At 47.8% G+C, this 19,423-nt stretch overlaps 1 protein-coding gene across 8 annotated transcripts in view; it reads right to left on the bottom strand.

Annotated features, from left to right (window-relative positions):
* ZFAND6 (zinc finger AN1-type containing 6) overlaps nt 1-19,423 on the bottom strand; it is an 87,263-nt gene that overhangs the window by 19,814 nt on the left and 48,026 nt on the right. For 7 of the 8 annotated variants that reach the window (XM_053272800.1, XM_053272806.1, XM_053272801.1 and 4 more), the window contains exons 2-5: nt 14,431-14,601; nt 11,284-11,398; nt 7,811-7,917; nt 65-286 (exon numbers count right to left, since the gene is read on the bottom strand). In XM_053272800.1, the coding sequence (XP_053128775.1) occupies nt 65-286; nt 7,811-7,917; nt 11,284-11,398; nt 14,431-14,601 (615 nt within the window). The remainder of the gene's footprint in view (nt 1-64; nt 287-7,810; nt 7,918-11,283; nt 11,399-14,430; nt 14,602-19,423) is intronic. The other variant, XM_053272807.1, reaches the window with a different exon arrangement.

Below are 19,423 nucleotides of genomic sequence, written 5' to 3'. Positions count from 1 at the left end.
GCACACAGTTTGGGAATCACTGTCGTAACATAACAGCGTTATGTCAACAATGAGACTCACTTACCTACTGTGTTTAGGGTTAGATCTGTATTGTGCCTCTTCGTTCTCACGCGTGCGTTCTCATCTGGGAAATCCGGGTCATCTATATTATTTTCTACGCTCGCGTCATAATCACACTCTGTTTCTGAGCCCCTGGTAGTGTCAGGTAAGTCTGAGTTATCCATCGACAATTCCTCTCCGGTACTGTCTATTGAAATTGACTCGGCAAGGTCCACTGACGTCGGTTCTGGTTGTTCAATGGGACATGTATTTTAAACACACGCACTCACACATACACGGTTGTGCACACAGCTTTAGAGTGGTCTGCAGTTGTTAAAGAGTTTTTTGTTTTTTGTTTTTAAATGATCTACAGTTCAGAGTTACAACACGGAGTTTATCAGTTCTGCAAACATACCGGGGTGGTTGCTGGGGCTGCATTGCTGGCAAAGAAGGATTGGTAAGGGAAGTGATTGACTGGAAACACAGAACAGGAAAGGTGTTGGGATTATGGCGGAAAGGAGGACGGATGGACACTGACGAGATGAACGACCTTTTTCCATTTCCGTGTCGCTCGAGCAAAACTCCCCCCACCTCATCCCACCCTCTTAGCAATTTATTGCCAATTTCTCTGCATTGCGAAAGCGCCTAGGGACTCCGAACAATGATTCTTCTAGTACAGAGGAAACTGCAACCAAAGAAGCACTCAGAAAGGAAAAAGGTTAGAAAAACAGGTGAACACACAGGAATGGCATGAAGACACATGGATGACCTCTTATCCCATGCCATTTAAGACCCAGATGCACTATGGCAAATAGCCCTCAGGGAGGAAAAGTATATATATATTTTTAAAAGCTGCTACTGAGAATCCAGGTCCAAAATGTAACCACCTTTCGGGGGCAAATCCTATAGGAAACTCTGAAGCAATGGGTGGAAAGGACATAAAGATCTGCTTTATCCACTGAGATCTGCTAGAGAGGTCCATCTGCAGTTGCCACCAGCTCTCCTGGTGCCCACTCAGGGATGGGCCTTCTCTGCTGCCTGCCCTGAGGTTTTGGAATGCACTCCCTAGGGAAATAAGAGCCTCCCCATCTCTGACAGCTTTTAAAAAGTCTTTAAAGATGCATCTGTTCACCCAAGCTTTTAATTAATATTGTTTTGTTTTAATGCTGTTTTAAAATATTCTTTAACGATTTTTAAAATTGTTGTAATGTGTTACGATTTTTCATTTTGTTTTACTTTGTTTTATTCTGTTGTAAACCGCCCAGAGACATACGTTTGGGGCAGTATAAAAATGTGTTTATAAAATAAAACAAAATAAATAAAGGCAGAGGCATGATGCTTTTTAATATCCTATGTTCTGTGCAGAAGTCTACTTCTAATGTCAACTGGAGAGAACACGACTTTCACCAAGAACGTTTTATAGTGGAGAGTTCCCACCCACTCAAGGCCACTGAGAGTCAGGAAGATCTTATGAAAGCACATTAGAGACTTTTACAAAGTCATCCTGTGTGTCTTCCCCATATTGCCCATTAACAAGCAAACTAGCCATGAACAGGACGGACGTGTAAACAAGCTGACGAGTTCTAGCAATTCTGTATACAGGTCTTGCACCCCATGTTGCCTGGTTGATTCACTCTCTTTTGTTCAGGCTTTTCCGTGGGCGGCAACATGCAGCTCTCCAGATGCTGCTGAATTACAACTCCCCATCAGTCCCAGACACAATTCTTCTTCATCATCATCATCATCATCATCTATTACATTTATAAACCGCCTCATCCAGAGGCTCTGGGCAGTGGACAACAACTTTTTAAAAGACAAAAACACACAATTCAAAACACAGTGCTAAAAACAATATTAAAACAATTAAAACCAATTAAAATACTTTTTTAAAAAAACACCACCACTTTACAAGCCTTGGAAGGTCAGACCAAAGAAAAGTTTTTAGGGCTCTCTTAAAGGCCGACAGCAAGCCTCAACTGCGGATATCTGCCGGGAGTGCATTGCATAGACCAGGAGCAGCTACAGAAAAGGCCCGGTTCCGAGTCGCCACCGGACGTACCGGTGGTAACGAATCTAGCCAGGGATGATGGGAATTGTAGTTCAGCAACACCTGAGGAGCCACACGTCGCCTAGCCCTGCACTAGAGGGCGCTAAGGATGCAAAGATGCTTCCCCATCACTGTGTCGCTAACAACACGTGCGTCAGGAGCATCAAGCAAACATAGGCCTGGTTTGTGTGATTCTGGCATGTGTGGGGGTGTGCAAGAAAGAGGGGGGAAAGACACACCCAGCAGGGGCAGGTTGCGCCAAATGCGCCACGACACACCACAGGGACTTAGCAGCAAAGAGAAAGCCTGCCTGGGCCTTCCAGAGAGCGATCCAGTGACACCACTCTGTGCCTTCCCCTGCCACCCACAAGTCTCAAGGTGTTCCCTGGGCCCCTACACATCGGACAAGATTGCGTTCCGCGAGTACTGCAGAGTCATTTCCATCCACTCAATTGTCTGGAGTCCTGGTTTGCATCTCTAGAAACGCACACAAAGCACAGATATCCAGTCGCTTGAAAGTATTCCAAGACCCACAGGAGTTATACCTCTTAGCACTACAAGAATTAGAGGCTTCCAAATGCTGAAGTCCGCCCCCCACCCCCACTCCCCAATATTCACAGAACTAAGTACAGCTTGTTCCAGCAAATGTGCATCAGGCTGGAAAGCTGAGCTCCAGCAAACGGTTCCCCCTCCCCTCCCGCCCTGGAAATGGCTCCGTCCCAGCGGCCATATTTCCACGGACTTCACTGTGGGGGTAGGAAATCTGTGTTTCGACTTTTCAGAAACTCAGTAAGCTTGGGTGGTAGACCCTGCAAGGCTGGTGTTACTTGGGAGGACCTGCGGAAGACACACACACGTGACAGGAAGTGATCAATGCAACAAGATGAAAGAAAAGACACTTTGGTTTCCATGTGGAAATCAATGAGGGATCCTATTGTGTTTTAGTGAGATGGGGCCAAGGAGAAAATAAAGTGAATGTTTTCACCTACTCTAGGACACCTTAAGTATTACCCCTTCTTATCTTAAGAACCTGGCTTATACCTCAGATCTAGTTTAATTTGTGAACTATCCACAACTGGTTTCAAGGCAGGGATGAGGTAGCTGTGATGGACCTTCAGTTACAATACATGCTAACTAAGGGTCATAACAGAATCTCTTTTAAAACACAGTAGTAATGTTTGTAGTTCTGAATATTAGAAATCCTCTTGCTCTTTTAAACAGAGAAGAACACAGGATTAAGTTCAGATTAAGCTTATTACAGTCTAAGACCAGAAAAACAAAGACAGGGTGGGCGAAAATACAGAGGTACAGAAAAGCCAATACAGCTTATAGTTTACATCACATCCATTTACAATACTACAGATACACTAGATCAATACTCAGAGACCAATACTTCCCCAGGGAAACGAATTACAGATGTAACCATCTGAATCCTAATGGAGCAGACCCTGGAGCAAAAGTCTGCAACATTAAGAATAATGTCCGTGTCGGAGTCTGGAAGGAGAGAGGTATGAAATTTATCTGACCTGCCTGGGAATTTCTTTGAAATTGGGGTGATAAAAAAGAAACCAAGGTCTCTATAAAACTGGCAATATAATATCACACAGCCCACAGTTTCAACCCCTCCCATCTGGCAGAGACAAATCCGATCTGCACCAGGAATTTGGAGGTATCTCCCCTCCAGTACTGCTGATGTGAAGGTAAAAGCTCTCCAGTAATGGCGCAGCGGGGAAGCAACTTGCCTAGAGAGCAGGAGTCTGTTGGTTCAAATCCTCGCTGGTGTGTTTCCCAGAATATGGGGAACTCCTATATCGGGCGGCAGTGATAAAGGAAGACGCTGAAAGGCATCATTTCATACTGCGTGGGAGATGGCCATGGTAAACCCCTCCTGTATTCTACCAAGAAAACCACACGGCTTTGTGGTCACCAGGAGTCGACACTGACTCAACGGTGCACCACCTTTCTTTTCTTACTTTGATGTTACAGGATTGTAAAGATAGTTTGCTGGGGAGAAAGCTTTACTAAGGTTTCCAGCCTCCAAACATCAGGAGGCCAGACTCCTGTTCCTTGGCAAATCCCGTCTCCCAAATGTGTCATTTTATAGCCTTAGAACAACCCAGAGACAACAGGGCTGGGAAAGAGAGAGACAGAGAGGAAGAGACTGCAACTCTGGGGTTCCTCCTCTAAAACTGTCACCCAGCCTGAATGGAAGCTGTCAGTCAGGGTTACAGGGCCAGCTCCATAGGACAAAATGTTGAGCCAGAAATTGATCTTATTTTATCAGGCTCCTGCCTGTAATGAGACTGACCACGACTCCACACAGAGATCAACTTTGGGGGACACAGCATGATACTCTGAAGACAGCGTTCAAAACTTTGACTAGACCACCTCCAGGGGGAGAAAAACCATATAAACACAGGCTTGTGATCCATACAACAGTTGAGCAACTACCTTGCCAGGGAATAAACGACCCTCCATTTGAAAAACAGAACCTGAGGATTGCTGCAACGTTTCTTTGGGCAGTCTCTGTGACATGGGCAATCTGGCCCTCATAGGAAGCTTCCTTCAACTGAGTCAGACCATTGGTCCATCTAGCTCAGTATTGTCTAAATGGACTGGCAGCGGCCTCTCCAGGGCTTCAGGTAGCCCTATCTGGAGATGCCAGAAAGGGAACATGGAACCTTCTGCATACAAGCATGCAGATGCTCTTCCCAGAGTGGCTCCATCCCCTAAGGGCAATATCTTACAGTGCTCATGCATGTAGTCTCCCATTCAAATGCAAACCAGGGTGGACCCTGCTTAGTAAAGGGGACAGGAGAGCTGGTCTTGTGGTAGCAAGCATGATTTGTCCCCTTAGCTCAGCAGGGTCCACCCTGGTTGCATATGAATGGGAGACTGGAAGTGTGGACACTGTAAGTAAGACCTTCCCCTCAGGGGATGGAGCCACTCTGGGAAGAGCAGAAGGTTCCCAGTTCCCTCCCTGGCGGCATCTCCAAAATAGGGCTGAGAGAGACTCCTGCCTACAACCTTGGAGAAGCCGCTGCCAGTTTGTGAAGACAATACTGAGCTAGCTAGACCAATGGTCTGACCCACTATAGGGCAGCTTCCTATATTCCTATGACAATTTATGCTTGCTACCACAAGACCAGCCCCCCTCTAGGAGCCAGAGGCCTGGAAGACAACCCCAAAATATTTATGCAGCCTAACCTGTTCTATGTCATGGCCATTTGTCTGCCATCTATATTTAGTTAGGCTCCTTGTAAAGATCATGACTTCTGTTTTAGGATAACTGATGGCCAATAGGGATGTGCCCGGACCGGTCCGGAGGCTATTCTAAAGGCCTCTGGACCGGTCCGGACCTGGGCGGTTTGGTTCGGGTGGGGGGTTGCTTTAAGAGCGGGGGGAGGGTTTACTTACTCCTCCCGCCGCTTTCCCGCTCTAGCGCCTGTAATTTATTACTACTAAAATTACGGGCGCCAGAGCGGGAAAGCGGCGGGAGGGGTAAGTAAACCCTCCCCCCGCTCTTAAAGCAACCCCCCACCCCAGTGCTGGACCCTAATGGCCAACTTCCCCTCTGAGCAACAGTTGGTGGCAAAGGCTCGGCGAGGTCTCCTCAGCCCTACTGCCGAGAAAGGGCGGGGTGTGTGTGTGGATACCACTACCATCTGCATGTTAACAGGGCAGGAAGCCAATCTCGGAGGCTGAAAGTCCGGGTCAGGAAGCGCCTGGACCATCGAACTGAGATCATAATTACGCAGGAAGGGAGCCAATATGCAGCCCTGCTTCACCCCATTTGAAGCACGTAAGTGTGACAGATGGCCCTGTGGATTAACCACATGCTGCCTAACAGTTCACCCTAAATATGGGATGGAGCACACTCCGTTTTTCTGAAAATGTCATGGGATTTTTGCCAGCATCTTCACTATCAGCTGTGTCTGAAGGGCAGTGGCAGGCCGCAACATTCACTGACTCTGCTCTATCACTGTCATGTGCTGTTTAAGAACTTTAAGTGGAATTTCCTAGAATACCTTTTTTTCCCCCCTTTTTATAAAAAACGCACCGAACAGGGAGTCCTGAGACACTTTAAAAAGAGTAACAGATTTCCCGTGGCATGAGCTACCTTGCAAGAGCTTGCGGAAACCAGGGCCACAATAAATCTGTTAATCTTAAAAGGTGCCTCGGGACTCTTGTCTTGGTGCAAGGAAAGAACGCAGCTGCCCTTTCAGAATTCTGTCCTATACCAAACACAGCATGCCTGAAGACCTAGGCTGATTAAGATTGATTGAGACTTGCGTTTTGGGCGGTATATAAGTGTGTTAAATAAATAAAAATAAATAAATAAGTGTCGTCAAGTCTGTGTTGACTCTTAGTGACCACATAGATAAGATTCTCCACATGATGATCTGCCTAATAATCTGTCTAATAGGTCATTCTACTTGTTGCCAAAAAAGAAAAGAAAAGAAAAAGAAAGCCCTGAGATTATCAAAAACCCCTGCAGGCATAGCCTTTTTCGGTGAAATTATATGGTGGGGAAAGTGAATTCTAATTAAGTGAGGCAAATTAAGTTTGGACAGTTTAGTTTCTCATGAAATGAAATGCACTGGGTGGGTGAAAATACTGAAGCCCAAGGCAGGGATCTGGATACAGAAATATTTATACACGAAACCTCTCAAGACATAGAATAGAGGAAGGTGCCATATACGGAGTCAGACCATTGGTCCATCTTGCTCAGTATTGTCTTCACAGACTGGCAGCAGCTTCTCCAAGGTTGCAGGCAGGAATCTCTCTCAGCCCTATCTTGGAGATGCTGCCAGGGAGGGAACCTGGAACCTTCTGCAATTCCCAGAGTGGCTCTATTCCATGAGGGGGATATCTCACAGTGCTCACACATCAAGTCTCCCATTCAGATGCAACCAGGGCAGACCCTGCTGAGCTAAGGGGACAAATCATGCTTGCTACCACAAGGCCAGCTCTCCACAAGACTAGCTTTCCTGTCCCCTTTGCTAAGCAGGGTGCACCCTGGTTTGCATTTGAATGGGAGCAGCTCTGCAAGGTTTCAGGCAGTAGTCTCTCCCAGCCCCATGTGGAGATGCTGAGGACTGAACCTGGGACCTTCTCCATGCAAGCATGCAGACGCTCTTCCACGGAGCTACAGCCCCCTCCCAAAGGGGAAGATCTCACAGCAGACAGCGTTCACATGCAGCGTTCTATCCAAATGCAAACCAGGACAGACCCTGCTTAGGAAAGGGGACCACTTATGCTCGCTACTGCAAGGTCAGCTCTCCTCCTCCCCAAGACCAGCTCTCCAGATGGAAACACATTCTGGCCTTGAGATCAAAAGCTGCAGGTGTGCGAGTGATGGGATTTGTGAAATCTCTTTGTATTAGCCTAGCTCTGAAGATTAAATTTCTGGTGCAGTGGAACTTCCAGGATCTACGCCGTTTGCCTCTTTCCGGAATGCTTAATAAGGTTGTGTGGGGAATCCTACCACACTGCTGCTGCATCCCACTTTCGAGGACCAAATTATAAGCACCTGTAGTGTCTGTCCGCTCAGCACAGGCAGTAGGAAATGCCATCGGACCAAGGCACGCCACTGCCATGCTCAAAATGCACCCAATTCACCCACCCATCAGGCACCCAGCAATAAATCCACCAGAAGAATAGCTTTTCTGTCATCTCCATATGGCCAGCCAAGACAGACATTCAACAAGGTCCTCTACTAACCTTGCACATCTTCTCTTTCAGGTACGGTTTTGTCCATTACGTCTGTGCTTTCCACTTCAGATGTTGCTACGGATTCTGCTAAGAGTGATGATGGGCTTGACACGGGGCTGGAAAGGGGGGAAAAAAGGTCTCTCCGTAAGGTGCCCTAATCAAGCAGCTGTATATGAAGAGATTTAGAGCCTTTAAGGAAGAGGATCTCAACGGCTGATTAAAAGGATTTGATATTACACCGTTTTTTTTAAAAAAACCAAGCAGGTGTTTTAGCTTTCTTTCAACCTGCACCATGACCAGAGGAACCACAGGCAAGGTGGCTGGGCCTGTATATCTGATAGGACTTGGAAAAGGAACAGACAAATGCCTACACTGGCCACAGAGGGCATTAGGTAGCCAGGCCTACAGAACGTCACTGGGCACAACCGTGACTCTTAGATCGTAGATGTCACGACCGTTTGATGAGCTGAGAGAACGAAGAGACAGGAAGACACTGGCCAAGGCTAGGCAACTTTGGCCTCCCAGCTGTTCTTCAACTCCCATCATCCCCAGCCACAATTTACTGTCAACAGCAAATCGTCAACAAATGCAGTTGACTATATAGAGTGGTTTTCTAGCCAAAGGCTGGGGATGATGGGAGTTGGAGTTCAACAACAGCTGGAAAACCAAGTCTGCTTACCCTGGCATAGACAATGCCAGAGGGAGCAATCTGAGGGCAGGATGCGTCCCCAGACACTGTGTGACCCCAAGGTAAAGGGGCTCAAGCAACAGTAAGAATATGAATGCACCTTTCACTAGAAGCACAGGGGTCCCTAATGGCGCAGCGGGGAAGTGACTTGCCTAGGGAGCAAGAGGTTGCTGGTTTGAATCCCCGCTGGTGTATCCCCAGACTATGGGAAACACCTATATCGGGCAGCGGTGATATAGGAAGATGCTGAAAGGCATCATCTCATACTGTGCAGGAGATGGCAATGGTAAACTCCTCCTGTATTCTATCAAAAGAAAACCACAGGGCTCTGTGGTCACTAGGTCACACACTTTACTTTACAGGGGTCCAAAGCTCCCAAACTTTTGGAACCCCACGGGGCTTTCTGCTCCCCCGCAGTGCTCCCAAGTACAAGTGGTGGCATCTAAACCCACTTCCTAAAAAGAGACTCCCAGTTGCTCAATTTGTTTCCCAATATCTGTATCGGGGAATTGGGTATTAAATGTCCTATGTGAATGGTTGTCTCTCCCGAGTGCACTCCAAATAATAAAGCTCTGCTCACTCTGTGACAGGCACAAATGACATAGTAAAGCCAGGCCTGGGAAAATTAAAACCTGGCATGCTTGGTTACATGGAAATTGACACAGGCACCCAACCGAGAGGGTGGGCACTCTGCATTCTGGCCGCTGAATGGAATACCTCCACCATAGTCCTTCCATTCACCCTTTCCCCCAGCTCCAAATGAGTCCCGTAGGAACATCGGAAGCGGCCTTCTATAGATTCAGACCATTGGTCCATCTAGCTCAGGGCTGCTCAACTTCAGCCCTCCTGCAGATGTTGGCCTACAGTTCCCACAATCCCTGGCTATTGGCCACTGTGGCTAGGGATTATGGGAGTTGTAGTTCAAAAGCAGCCGGGGGGTGGGCTAAGTTGAGCAGGCCTGATCTAGCTCAACACAGTCTGCACAGGCTGGTATCGGCTTTCCAAGGTTCCAGGCAAGAGTCGTTTCCAGCCGTAGCTGGAGAGAGACACCAAGGGATCGAACCTGGGACCTTCTGAACGCACAGAAGATGCTCTGCCACTGTGCAACAGCCCCATCCTTGTCATACAATTGAACAAATAATACATGTGTTTCCAGGCCAGTGATTTTCACTGTTTTTCAAGTGGGGGGGGGGGCTTTAGCAAAAAACCTTCCATGCGAGAGCCATTTCCCCCCAGGCTGACCTCCAGACAGTACGCTGCTCTGCTCAGAGCTGGGAGGGCCCTTTCAGAGAGAGGGAGCCCTTTATAGGAAGGAAGTGCTGGGAAAGGCCACACTTCCCCAGAGCTCTGTGCATGCCTTCCAAGAAGGGGCCTGGGGTTCAAGAGGGCTCCATTTCCCTTCAAGGAGCACTCCCTGGACAAAGCGCAGCAGGGCATGGTGGGAACGGTCCTCCCAGGCAGAGGATTCAGCTTTGGCCAAAGCTTCACACTGGCCTAAACAATGTGTCGAGCCAGGAAGCAGCACTTAGGGTGGATCAGGGCCAACACTGATCCCCAGGCCTTACAGGCCAGCTCAACTTAGGCCCTCCAGCTGTTCTTGGACTACAACTCCTATAATCCCCAGTCATAGTGGCCAACAGCTAGGGATTATGGGAGTTGTTGGCCAACCCCTGCAGGAAGGCTGAGGTTGAGCAGCCCTGCAAACCAGGACTGAAGGTCGGGAAATCTAGAACCGACAAGAGGAAGCCCTTTTTCACACAGCGCATAATTAGTCTATGGAATTCTCTGCCAGGGGATGTGGTGATGGCCACCAGCTTGGATGGCTTTAAAAGGGGCTTGGACAAATTCATGGAGGACAGGTCTACCAATGGCTACTAGTCTGGTGGCTGTGGGCCGTCTCCAGCCTCAGAGGCAAGATGCCTCTCAATACCAGTTGCAGGGGAGTAACAGCAGGAGAGAAGGCACACCCTCAACTCCTGCCTGTAGGCTTCCAGTGGCATCTGGTGGGCCACTGTGTGAAACGGGATGCTGGACTAGATGGGCTTCCTTGGGCCTGATCCAGCAGGGCTGTTCTTATGTAATGAAGAACACCACTCATTTAAGAACTGGCCAGACCCAAACCTGCTTAGCTTCAGCAGGATTGCTGGAATATGCACCCTCCAACCATACACTAGCAAGTCTCTCTTCTTCCTGCCACCCCTCGATAAACTCCTTCCTTTTAACCTTGACCTCATTGGTGGAAGCAAATGGCTCAGACTAGGGCATGGTTGGAGGACGAATGTTAAAGACAGCTTGCTGAAGCTTAGCAGGTCTCGGACTGGTCAGTCCCTGGATGGGAGACTGGCCGGGACCTCTATGGAAGTTGCTTTGAGTGCCACAGTGGAAGAGAGGTGGAATATATATGGCAAATAAAATTGCAATCAGTTCTCTTGGCTCCTGAGAAACTTGAGTCCCCGCCCCCAGTTATGTGATAAATAGACAAGGTGGATCAACATCTTCTCCTCTTCCTGCCTCCAAGGTTTGGGAAGAGCAGAGCTCACACCAAGACTGCATTCTTTCTGAAATGCAGCAAGAATTTCCTGCTCCTGCTTTCTTCAGGCTTTCTCTCTCTCTCTGATGTCATTCCTGTCTCGCCAGGAGGACATCAATCTAAACAGTTCCAGGCTAATAAAGGCTGCTCTCATCCAGACAGTGACCACTCCATTCTCCAATGCAAAATGCGGCAATACAGAGGAAGGTACAAGGAACAGCTGCACAGAGGCTTTCAAACCCCACACCGATGGGCAACTTTTACCTTGGCTGCATAGGCGGGACAGGTGTAGTAGAGTCTAGTGTTGATGGTGCTTCTTGGGTGCTGCCTTCAGTGCATTGAACTGGTAAAGACTCAGTTAGGCTACTAACAGAAGTTGCTGAAAGGAGAGACATGAACGTTAAGGCCCCATCTGGCCACGCTAGCTGGTTCTTGCTCGCTGACGGCTTGACCCTGCACCCTTCCGAGTAGACAAGACCTTTGTGTGGATTTCAGAAGAGCACATGATCCAGCTCTCTGCTGGCAGTTTGTCAAGGTACAGGTTGAGTATCCCTTATCTGGACTGCTTGGGAGCAGAATTGTTCCGGATTTCGGAACATCTGCATAATGAGATATCTTGGGCATGGGATCCAGAGTGCCAAAACAGACGCCAACAGAGCAGGTGCCAAACTGAGCAGGGAGTGGAGAGGGTAAGGGCTTTCCCTTTTCCCTCCAGCACCACAGCGAGAACATCAAAAACAGAGCTGCAACTAGAGAGAACTACAGACAAAACCCCTGTCACTGCCTTCTGAAATAAGTAAGTTTTGAGTGCATGTTTAAGAGCAGCAAAATTGGGAATCTGCAAGTTGAGGCGTTGTTGTTTTTTGTTTTTGTTACAGCGTGGTGTCTGGATTTCGGAGCATTCCGGATTTTGGATGTCCGGATAAGGGATACTCAACCTGTATGTGCTTGCTTGCATTTCTTGCTAGAAAAGATAGGCTACCTAGGCAAGCTCTGCATCAACTCGTGCTTTGGGCCCAAGTGTCTCGTTTCGGTTTTCTAAATAGCAAACAGAGAGGAGGGAGGCATAGAAGCTTCATTCCCAGGGAGTGTAATTCACAGTGGCATTCTGTAGCGAAGATGCTGACCACCAGTAGTGGAACATAGGAAGCCGCCACATACTGAGTCAGACCCTTGGCCCATCTAGCTCAGCACTGTCTACACAGACTGGCAGCAGTTTCTCCGAGGTTGCAGGCAGGAGTCTCTCCCAGCCCTACCTTGGAGATGCTGCCAGGGAGGGAACTTGGGACCTTCTGTATGAAAGCAAACAGGTGCTCTTCCCAGAGCGGCCCCATGCCCTAAAGGGAATACTTTGCGGTGCTCACGCATAGAGTCTCCCATGCAAATGCAGAGGAAGATGGGCCCTGCTTAGCAAAGGGGACAATTCATGCTTGCCACCACAAGACCAGCTCTCCTCCCATAACAAGATCCTTTGAAACACGCTAAATAAAGCCAACGAGACAAGGCATGTGCATATACGCATCCAATTATGACTCGAGATAAACAACATGGAAAAATGCTATATCTTTTCATGAACAAAGAATCCATATATCCACTCAGTGATGGCCTCCGTTTCAACCTAACTTCTTTCTCAATTACTCCAAATCCAAATTTCCAGAAAATATCCCAGAAGGTGTGTTTCCATGTGTTTTTATAGTTTTGATTTTAACTGTTAACTGGTTTTAATTGTTTTTACCTTGTTGTAAACCGCCCTGAGCCACTTTGGAAGGGCGGTATATCAATCAATCAAATAAATAAACAATAAAAGAATTATGTGCGCATACGCAGGTGTCTCGTCTCGCTGGCTTCGTTAAGCGTAGTAACATTTTTGAATGGATCTTTCTTGTTAGGTTATTGTGATACAGAGATCCTAGAATGCTGAATATTTCGTCTTTGACCACTGGCCGTGGCTACTCTTTCCCGGCCTCTAGGTTTCCGTATCATTCCCTCCAAAAGCGGCAGTGCAGTGCATTGATGGACACAGGATTACACTCTGAAACTGAACTCCAACCAAAGGTCAGCATTGCTGTGGGGACTTTTGCAGGTTGTCCGTTTCAACTTTCGTCCCGCACCACCTGCTTCCAGAACTTTATCTGGGCTTTCCTTTCTCCTCTCAAGTTACGTATTCCTTCCTGTATCAGCTAGTAGCTCAAGCCTGCACTCATAAACAAACCTTGTAAGCATGTGAGTGTTTTGTCTATATATTTGGGGTTTTTTTTAACAGCAGTTAGGCAGAGCTTATTATAGTCTACCAAAAATAAACATGAGATGCCAGAATGGCACTATAATTATGCTGACAAAAAAAAGTGTTAAAACTGTTTTTGCATAATGCTCCACTTAAAAGTTGAATCATACTCTAAACAGTGATACTACAGACTCCACATAATTAGTCAAACTTTCAGCTTCTCTCTCTTTGGGCAATTAGCAGCTGCTTGATGCTAAAGAGAGGAAAGTGATCTGTTTGACCTGAGTCATCCTACATACAGGTGGCCCTTCTTACCTGCGGTCCTGACACCCACGGTTTCACATATCCGCGGATGGGTCAGAGAGACCCGGTTTCTTTATCCATGGTACAAAAAATAGTTGACAATTTGCCTATTCGCGGTTGCTGAGGGGCTGTTAATGACCCGGAAATGACTTCTGGTGTCATTTCCGGCCGCCATTTTACAACACTGAGCCATTTTGAAGCTCTTTCTGTTCAAGACCAAACATTTTTTTTGGCGAATATCTGCCAAAAATTTGGCTGATTTGCGGGTTTGGGGGTGGGGGCAATCCTGGAGCCATGGAGAGCAAGGTAGTGTTTGTGTCTACTCATTACTCCCTCCCCCGCCCGCTTCCCTCTGTGTGTGTGTGTGTGTGTATAGGAACCTAACCCCTAGATTCCCACAGGAATGAGATTCCTTTATTTGTGGTTTCCGTACTTGCGGTTCTAGGTGTTCCCTCACGCATAACGAGAACAACCTGCACAAGCATTAACGCAAATACCGGCTGCCTCTAATGTGCAACAGGACTCACATTCTCCACCACAGGCAGTGCCCAGTGGGGCCGTGTGTAGTGGGGCAGTGCCCCTCCACCCCCGGACAAGTAGCTTTCCACTTCCCCACCTGGAGGGAGAAGGTGTAGTGTGTGTGTGTGTGTGTGTGTCTATACATACACACACACACACTTGCAGGAGAGAGGGGGAGAGAAAATTATATTGTTTTGCCTCCAGAAATCTAAAATACCAAACTTGCCCCCCAGAAATGCACTTTGGGCCTTCTGCACGGCCCGCTCCCCAAGACTATTCCCCCTGGTGCCGTCACTGCACACCACTTTGACATGTAGGCTTGCACACCTGGGAAAGGAACACCACCCACCATCCATTAGACTTACCTGATGGGCTAATTCTACCATTACTACCGTTCTGCCGTTGAAGATGTTCTTTATAGCATACCGAACACATGCCGTTTGTGCGAGGGTTCCCATAAAATCCACATCCGGTGGAACAAAGCATAGGCACTTGGCTATGGTTGGTTTCTTGGGCCATATTCCTGTTCTTGTGACCTGAAAAGGGGAAAGCAGTTGGACAGTTATACAAGTCATGCAGAATCTTTACACTCTGGAGACTGAGAGACCTACAAAGCCTAACATGGTCTGGGGCTATCATATCTACCTGCATGTCGCTATCACTATGTTCCAGCACAATCTTTAAGGCCAGCTGTGTCCCCTGGAGAACCTGGTATCCCAGGGCAGCCTGGGAGAGCATGTGTTAAGAGGCCCTTCACCACAGACCACGAGGCCCTACCGGGAATCTCCGTTTAAACAATTGTAACACACCACACATATTTCCTATTTTGCAACACTGAACAGGGGAAAAAAACACCACTTGCTTTTTATTTGCACCTCAGGGCTGAACAACTTTGGACCTCCTGCAGATATTGGACTACAACTCCTGTAATTCTTAACTACTTGCCACAGTGGCTGGAGGTGAGGAACATAGGAAGCTACCACATACTGAGTCAGACCATAGGTCCATCTAGCTCAGTATTGTCTACCCAGACTGGCAGCAGCTTCTCCAAGGTTGCAGGCAGGAATCTCTCTCAGCCCTGCATATAATAACTATCTATCTATCTATCTATCCATCCATCCATCCATCCATCCATCCATCCATCCATCCATCCATCCATCCACACACACACACACACACACACACACACACTGTGGGTTACCAAATCCTTGTGTGTAAATCTTTGTAGATATATGATGTACAAACAACCACCTTGTATATAATTGTGCTTTGGTAACGTACTGTATGCTTTGGTAGTTTGTTGGTTCAATAAAAAAATCTTGTCCTGTTAAAAAAATAAAAAATCTTGTCCTATCTTGGAGATGCTGCCAGGGAGGGAACCTTCTGCTCTTCCCAGTGGATCCATCCCCTAAGGGAATATCTTACAGTGCTCATACTTCTAGTCTCCCTTTCATATGGAACCAGGGCGGACCCTGCTTAGCTAAGGGGACAAGTCATGCTTGCTACCACAAGACCAGCTTTCCTCCCATTGATGTGAGTTATAGTCCAAAAACAGCTGGAAGGCCAAAGCTGTGCAACCCTGCTGTATGAGAACTAGCAAACAAAAGGGAATTTTCTTTCCAGAAACAGGCACAGATTCATCACTTTCGAAAGTATAGTATTACACTGGTGACTTCTGCCTGGAAAACTTGCATATTTATGTGTTGTGTGTGTGTGTTTGGGGGGAGGAAATGAGGCACAAGGCTTCATGGGTGGAGCTATAGGATGGAACCAGGGGACTATGGACCCCTTATTATGGTGATGTTGAAAGAGCTACTAACCAAGCCTATAGCAAGAAATCGATATTCAGACCCCTCTTTAGAAGGTCGTGAAGCCTTTGGCCCAACTCTCCAATCCTCATGCTCTGTTGCCAGTTTTCTCTGTTGGGGTCATTTTCAGTGATGCTCCCCTCCCCTCTGCAGTCACCTGTGCCACTCCCACCCCCAACACATTTGAGGAATGGGTGGCCTTCAGGAGCAGATTTTCACGACGGCTACCAGGGTCCCCCTTAACAGGAATTCTCAGATCTTGTGGACTACAACTCCCAGAATCCCCCAGCCCACAGCCATTGCAGCTCGGGATGCTGGGAGTTGTAGTGAGCAACATTAAAGGGAACACTGGCGCCCACAGGACTGCAGAGGGAAGGAAGAACTGATGGAGGCCGCCCCAACCCTGTGGTGTGGAGCAGACGTTTTCCGCTTGCACGCTGAATGCTAGCCATGGTGTATTCCAGAGCAAGAGAGCCACAGACATGCTCCCCCTGGTCCTGATGGAAGCACTGTCTTCAGGCATCAAGGCTAGCAGCTATTGACAGCCTTACCTCCACGAAGGTAGAACTGCACCCCGAGGTAACCATGGACAAATGCAAGCAAAATGCAATCACCCAACTCTTCAGTTGGGGATTGAGGCAGAGGAAACCCAAGGCTTCACAGGAAAATGGGTTCTGACTGGCACCACAAAGACATGCCGTCATTTTGGGTGATGGCGGGGGGGAGTTCTACGCCTAGAGGGGGCAACCAAGGGTTGAGCCACTTAAGAGCAGGAGACCCTCAAGCAGAGGAGAGCCATGGCATTGGAAGAGGACAAATCATGGGCAGCAATGAATGGGGGGGAGGGAAAGGTCAGGAAAGCTTAGCCAAAGGTTGGACGAAGCATTTGTACTGGCCATAAAAGGAGACACAAATGCCTTTGGGGATCTGGCTGCAGCTCACTGATTGAGCACCCCAAACTAGTCCCAGAAGGCCCCCGGCAGCATCTCCAGGTAGGGCTGGGAGAGACTCCTGCCTGAAACCTTGGAGAAGCCGCTGCCAGTCAGTGTGGACAATACTGAGCTAGATGGACCGATGGTCTGACTCGGTATATGGCAGCTTTCTATGTTGAATATGTTCCTAAGCTAGTGGGAGGGATTGAAGGAGGGACCATCAAATGACCCAAACAGGAAGGGAGGGGCGTTCTGCAGAGGATGCAAGAGGATATGCAGCCCTGTAATAAAGATGCAAGCGACTCCACAGACACCTGCAAAGGGCAGGAAGCATGTTGAACGTTACTGGAAACTGCTTCTCCTGCCTCAAAACCCGGCATACCTGTTCGCTTCCCTAGGCTGCAGAAGCCAATTAATAGCATCAGTGACAGCTGCATTTAGTAGGATTAGTCCTAAATCTCAGGCTTTTAATCCCCCTGTACAGAGAGTCATCCCAATGGAAAAACAGGTGCTCAGTGGACAGTTTATCAACCGTTTGCTACAGTGGCTTAGTGTAGACAGGCTGCACTACAACCCATGTTCAATGGACACCAAGATCCATTTCCCACGTGCTCTCTGGGTGCCTGGCTAGACATTACAAAGGGACACAGAGCTGTCAATATCCCTTTTCCTCTCTTCCTGCGGGTGTCTAGTTTTACACATGTGATGCAACATCACTAACTAAATTATTGCCTGCCATCAGCCAACGATCTGGGTAAACGCACCAGATAAAGTTGTCACATTACATACTGTGAAAAACTAGACATTACTGGGAAGTAACTTGAAACCCTAAGACACAGTCAGTGTTCCCTGGACCAGAGATTCCCAGATACTGTGGACTACAACTCCCATAATCCCAAACTGCAATGGCCTTTGGCTGGGGCTTATGGGAGCTGCAGTCAACATCTGGGAACCTCGGTCACAAAGAACACTACCATTCCTTGCCAGCTACTCCTGAATCAATGCAATGTGTAAATTAGAAAATGCATATATGATTTCTCTACCCATCAATGTTTACAGAACACAAGAAAAGCACCCAAGCTCACAGATCTGAACCATTAGGAACATAGGAAGCTGCCATATACTGAGTCAGACCATTGGTCTATCTAGATCAGTGTTGTCTAAACAGACTGACAGCGGCTTCTCCAAAGTTGCATGCAGGAATCTCTCCCAGCCCTATCTTGGAGATGCTGCCGGGGAGGGAACATGGAACCTAGATGCTCTTCCTAGAGCGGCTCCATCACCTAAGGGGAATATCTTGCAGTGCTCACACTTCTAGTCTCCCATGCACATGCAACCAGGGTGGACCCTGCTTAGCTAAAGGGACAAGTCATGTATGCTACCACAAGACCAGCTCTCCCTCAAAACTTTTAGCTCAAGATTTGAACGGGAATCTCTCTCAAGGCCGCGTTTTCTGGAGAATCTACAACCTTGCCAGATCTAAACCATTTATGCAAAAAGAAGGCAACTTTTAAAGTCACTTTATCTAGGGCTTGGGTGCTTATCAAATGCAGCATAACGTTGCCCATGAGAGAAGTGGGCAATAGCCCAAATGGGAGAGCAGCAGCAATAGCCTAACCGAAGGCAGATCTTGAGCTGTCTATCCTAACTGAGGAGGGAAGACAGGAGAAAGGTTTAAGACTGGGTCTCCCAACCCATGGAGCTCCAAATGCTGCTGAAATACAACTGCCATCATTCCCCGCCACAATAAATTATAGCTGGGGATGATGGGAGTTGTAGTTCAGCAACATCAGGGGACCCAAGTTTGAGAACTCCTGGTTTGAAGAGTCGCAATCAATTCGCTGGTTTTGCATGGTTTTACCTGCCAGCTTAATATTATTATTATTATTATTAATTTATTTATTACATTTTACCTGCTCTTCCTCCAAGGAGCCCAGAGCGGTGTACTACATACTTGAGTTTCTCTTTCACAACAACCCTGTGAAGTAGGTTAGGCTGAGAGAGAAGCGACTGGCCCAGAGTCACTCAGCTAGTTTCATGGCTGAATGTGGATTTGAACTTGGGTCTCCCCGGTCCTAGTCCAGCACTCTAGCCACTACACCACGCTGGCATATCAAGAAACGGATAGTTTGGTTTGGAAAGCTCTAGGAAGCGCATGTATATGGAGGGGAGAGAACGAGGGAGAAAAGCAGACTGACTGAAACCCTATTCCAGTGTGATGGGCTTACAAAGATAAACCTAACCTGTTCGTCACACAGCAGCCGAAACAGGACATGGAACATTTAAATCACGCGACACCGTTGCCCAGATCTGCTGGGCAACTTAGATGCCAGCCAGGTGAAATGCTGCATAGATGGGGGCTTCGGCTGCGTGTTTTCGTTTCGGACTCCGAGGCGTCTTGCGGCCAGACACTGGACTGTCCGATTACTGGAGTCAGTTAATCCAGACTCAGGTAGTTTCCTTTAAGTAAGCTGAGCTTATACAAACAGTTCCGAGGAGTGGCTATGTCCCCAAACGACCCATTACATTTCCTTGCCTCTAGGCTAGGGCTGAGCCACCTAATGGCACAGCGGGGGAATAACTTGCCTAGGGAGCAATAGGTTGCTGGTTCGAATCCC

The sequence above is a fragment of the Hemicordylus capensis genome, chromosome 10, assembly GCF_027244095.1.
Source record: "Hemicordylus capensis ecotype Gifberg chromosome 10, rHemCap1.1.pri, whole genome shotgun sequence".
Classification (NCBI taxonomy): Eukaryota; Metazoa; Chordata; class Lepidosauria; order Squamata; family Cordylidae; genus Hemicordylus; species Hemicordylus capensis.
The sequence above is the reverse complement of the archived record's forward strand: the minus strand, read 5'-3'. Positions and strand labels throughout refer to the sequence as shown.